This window comes from Phalaenopsis equestris, unplaced genomic scaffold (assembly GCF_001263595.1).
Source record: "Phalaenopsis equestris unplaced genomic scaffold, ASM126359v1 Scaffold000278, whole genome shotgun sequence".
NCBI lineage: Eukaryota > Viridiplantae > Streptophyta > Magnoliopsida > Asparagales > Orchidaceae > Phalaenopsis > Phalaenopsis equestris.
This window is the reverse complement of record NW_018164720.1, coordinates 442158-446928: the sequence shown is the minus strand read 5'-3', so window position 1 is coordinate 446928 and position 4771 is coordinate 442158. Positions and strand designations below refer to the sequence as shown.

General features: G+C 33.8%; 1 protein-coding gene across 1 annotated transcript; it reads right to left on the bottom strand.

The window, feature by feature from the left end:
* Window positions 1-766: 766 nt before the first annotated feature.
* On the bottom strand, window positions 767-4062 carry LOC110024909. The gene is made up of 5 exons (XM_020725102.1): window positions 3289-4062; window positions 2861-3200; window positions 2182-2280; window positions 1945-2071; window positions 767-1316 (listed from the first exon to the last, which is right to left on the bottom strand). The coding sequence occupies exons 1-5, from the start codon at window positions 4044-4046 to the stop codon at window positions 1102-1104; spliced, it is 1539 nt and encodes a 512-aa protein (XP_020580761.1). The 5' UTR covers window positions 4047-4062; the 3' UTR covers window positions 767-1101.
* Window positions 4063-4771: the final 709 nt, after the last annotated feature.

The window sequence follows — 4771 nt, the reverse complement described above, 5'->3', positions numbered from 1 at the left end:
TATTTGCATATCCTGAATTGACTAAGCAATATTTTGTTGTTTTCAAAAGATATATATTACTCATTAAAAATAAAAAAATGATCATTCGATAGTTTAGACATTACTTGCTAAAACAAAATTAACATACCTTGTGATGGTAAAAATAAGTTTAACTTAAAAAAAATTATATGCAGTCTAAAAATAGTATAAGAACATTTGTTATTCCACTCAATCAAAACGTATGGAAGTAAAAGTCTCCTTAAATCCACATGCATATATTATATTTTGCCTTAACTCCTTATATTTTTCTTTACATGCAAATTATTCTTTTCTAGATGCATGTGCGAATATGTACTTCATCAACTGCACCAACACAACCTTATTCATATAATTTATGAGTGAACAATCATACATACAATAAATAGAGTATTAAATTTTTAAATTTCAACATACCTTAAAATATAGTTTTTGAATTCTAAAGAAATAATCTCAAAATAGTTAAAAAACTATCTCAATTCTTAAGTGAGAAATTCTCTTCAAAGTTCTTTTAGAATTGAATGGGATTGTCTCCAATGCATGCTGAAATTTGATCAACCTCTATTCTTCTTTATCATCATACATAAATTCCAAAAAATGGAAATTTTTTATCCCAACAATTCCAAAGATACAATTGCAAACATTTCTCTGTCGGCAGAACCCAATCCAAACAGACTAAAGAAACAATTCATTGGGAATCATAATGCATGTTTGTACAACTTGATATATATATATTTAATATTTAATGGGAATGAAATTAATGAAAGGAAGAGTACATTGTAGTTCAACTATAGAAAAGAGATTACAAAATAATAATGTCTCTCTCATCCATAGAAGAGTAACCAGAACAAACGCAAAGAATACAGGACCAAAGCCAGCCATCCCCACAAGATATACTTGTTTATATTACTTTCAAGCAAGAAGTCGTTGGGTGGTATGAGAAGAAATAAATGACCTCTTCAGATATTTTATCTTCATAATTGAGGTGAATGGGAAAAAAATAAATGCTATTAGCCATAGGGAGTCTTCTTTACATGTTCTGCCTTCATAATTGCAGCAAACTTTCTTCACTAGAATTGCTGTTCCTCATGCTGTCACCTCTGTAAACTGTCTTTCTCTGGCACCAAAAGTTCTGTACAAAAAATTTTCAATTGCTGAGAGGAATTCTTCTGGCTTTTCTTCATGTGGTAGGTGTCCACACTTTCTGATGATTTCAAGTGTGGAACCAGGTATGGCCTGCGCTAACCTCCGAGCATTCCAAGAAGGAACAAGGAGGTCCGTGTCACCGGTGACAATCAATACTAAAAATAAGAAAAAGAAGGAGAAATAAATATGAGTTATATAATATCACAGTGGCAGAGAATAAATGAGCAAAATTTATGGAGGAGCACAACATGCCTTGAAACAGTTTGAGATAGTTACTGTTTAGACTTTAAAGGTTATTTATAGAAAAAAATAATGTCTGAGTTATGGGTAAAGGCAGGAAGAGCTTTGAAGAGCAACAGCTATGTAAAGTATTGACTCTGGCAACTTATCCTTTTCTCATCATGAACGCATTAACTGCGCAAGTAGCACAAGATTTTGCTTCATATCAACCATTTTTTATTAAAATATCATAGAAATATCTGCATTCATTTCACCAGGGTTAACTTTTCACAACTAATCAGGATTAAATAAGACCATCAAATGTTAGACCATAAAAAAAACCTCCTGGGAGAACAAAACTTCATGTAATTATAACTCTTAAATATGGTTCTTATATAATTACCATCATAGTTCTGACATTTCTATTTTATTTTGCAACCAAATGGAAATCCAACAAAATCATAATACACTAAAACTAAAATTCAGTATTTAGAATTTTAGGATTTCACTATTTCAATTATGATTTAAATAAAGCATGCCTGCAAAAAAAAAATTAGTTTTTACCTGGACATTTGATCTCAGAAAGCCTCTTTGAAAAGGAAGGCTTTGGCTTTGGTTTTGAAGCAGAACCGATTAACATAGCTATCGCAAACTCCAGAAGGGCACTATCCCAACCTTTAGCTCTCAATGGCTGTCAAAGGATAGGTGATATTAATATGAGAGACAACATGCATATATTATAATCTCATCATATAACAACTTGACATAAAAAGGATAAATGATTTGTAAAATAAAAATTACCATTGTGTAGCCTTTTATTACATCATCAGTAATTTGGCTTGCATCATACCATGATTTTCGGATAGTTAATAAGCCAAATTTATCCATGATTACCCTCACCTGAATAACAACCATGTATCAGAACAACATGATTTGAACCGATATTCAAAAGTGTAAGGTCTGCTTTTGAAAAAAAAAAATAATGAATATATAAAAAATAAATGATTAAAAAAAACTTGTTTTTATTCTTCAAATGAAGAGGTCAGGTTCATAAAAATGGTATAAATGACTCCAGAAGTAGTGTTTTGCCATAAATCTTAGGAGAAACCATTGAAAAGTATTCATTCAATGAGAATGTTAATGATTTCAAGTAAGAGCTATTATCGAAAATATAAAAGCCAATGAATTAAATTACTAATGTTTCAAAAGTTTTCATTGTTAAAAGCTTCTGAGTTCTATTATCTCCCATCGTGCAACCATGATAATGACTCCAAGCCCAAATAGCATAAAACTTACACGCCTCAGATACTGACTAATGAACGTTTGATGTTTATGCTATCACCTACCAAAGTCATTTTCAACCTTGCGTTGGGCATAATATTTTATCTTGCAGATAAATTACATTAACAAATCTCAATTTCAGTAAGTCAAAATCTGAAGATTATTAAAGAGCAGCAATTTAATGAAATATTGAACTCACCAGCATGATAGCAAATGCTGATCTTAAGACAGCAACCACAAGCTTAGCAAATAATGAACTGACCATACCAGCCATTCCACTTAAAATTTGAAGTATAAATCCTGCAATAATCCCCCAAAACTTGCAAAAACCACGCCAAATCCTGGTAGAAGGATTCTCAAATTCACCCAAATCTAAATCACCATCCCCATCCTTCTTCATCTTCTCCACTGCACCACCCTTCGCTTCTCTCTTCATGATAAGGGGTGCAAAGATTGCCGGAGCAACCAAAATCAATGCAGCAACTTTCTCAGGAGATTCAAAGTATGTGTTCACTGCTACCAAACAACCAGCAGAGTGCCTGCTATCAAATTGAATTTGTTAACTATAAGAAAAGCTTTAAAAAATAATTCAAAAAATTGACTGTAGAATAAGTAATGCATACATACCCCATCAAAATAGCTTTCCCTGCTCCCAACATATCTACGAAGGAAAGTGTAGCCCGCACAGAGAAAGCCGTTGAGTATGGATTCAATGGCTTTTCCTCACCAGCAACAAATTCCCGGTTCTTAATATTGCTAGTTCTTGATGTCAGACCAAATGCCGGTCTATCAAAAGCCAGAACCTTTGAGCCGATCAACCGAGCCAGAGGCTTCATTATTTTAGCCCAAGAGAAAACCGACGCCCCAAAACCATGCAATAAGATCATCGGCAATCCAAACTTGCCTCGAAAAGCTCCCTCCTTTTCCTCTTCGTCGGCATCAAGATGGCATATTTTATGATGGATTCTCACCCCATTTAACTCAGAGAAGAGGCTATCAGGCTCAGCGAGCTTCTCCGGGTCCAGAAGCTCTTCCTGGTCGACCCCAGCCACGCTTCTCCGCTTCACCAAAACATCGCCCACAAGCTGTTCGGAAAAATTCCCAGCAACTTGAACAGAGTAATTTCTCTGTTGGCCAGCAGAACCGGTTTTTGGGTCAATTTCCTGTAAGAGGAGGGAAGTGGAGGAGGCGGGACAAGGAGAAAGGAAGCGGCTGTCGACATTGGAGAGAAAAGCTGAAGGGCTAAATAAGGATAAGAAAGTGTACCGGCAACGCATTTTGCTCTTCTTCTGGTTATGTGAAGGGGAAGAAGGAGGAGTCCGGGAATTTATAGAGAAGTGGAGGCAATGTGGACCGTTATAGAGAGTCAAAATTCTCAGAGACATTGTTTGAAGGAATTTTTTTTTTAGCATCGACCCGAAAAATGGTAAGTAGAAGATGTATTTATCTAATACTTGGATTATATTTTCTTTTAAATTTAATTATTATTTAAATATTTAATTGTGTTCAACGATAGCATATGAAGCACAAAATTAAGGATATATATGATAAATTTAACCTCATGTATTTTTTTTTCAAAAATATTTTAAAGGAATGGGCTATTTACATGCATGCCACACATTTTTTATATATTTACATATTCTACACTAAACCTTCATATTTACTTGTGTTGCTCAAAATTTTAACATCACATAAAAACTAAACTATCACCATCATTATTTTTTTAAAAGTGATATTTTTTTTCATTATGGGAAGGGAATCAACTTTTAGGATGTTAAATCTAGATTTATTTTCATGCGCAACGAGTGAGAGAGAGAGTGTAAGAGAGAAGGAGAGAGGGAGAGAAAGACTTTCCCTGTAAAAGCGAGTGTGATGCTCCCGGGACTTAGACCAAATTTATTTCATAAATGTAGTGATTACAAAGGAGGAAACCAAAAGTCCTTAATACATGAAAGAGTCATTCTTTTATAAATGATAGGAGGACAAAATGTAAAATTACATTATTGCCCTTACTAAAGAGGAAAAACCCTGTAACTTTTCATCTATCTTCTTTATTTGGATCATTAGATTGTCTCAAGATTCGTACAAACCATTTTTTTGGGGTACACAA

Coding starts and splice junctions, on each gene's coding strand:
- LOC110024909 (XM_020725102.1), bottom strand. CDS start 4,046: ATGTCTCTGAGAATTTTGACTCTCTATAACGGTCCACATTGCCTCCAC. Junction 2,281..2,860: donor CAGCATTTGCTATCATGCTG/GTGAGTTCAATA, acceptor GTTGTTATTCAG/GTGAGGGTAATCATGGATAA. Junction 2,072..2,181: donor TAATAAAAGGCTACACAATG/GTAATTTTTATT, acceptor ATCCTTTGACAG/CCATTGAGAGCTAAAGGTTG.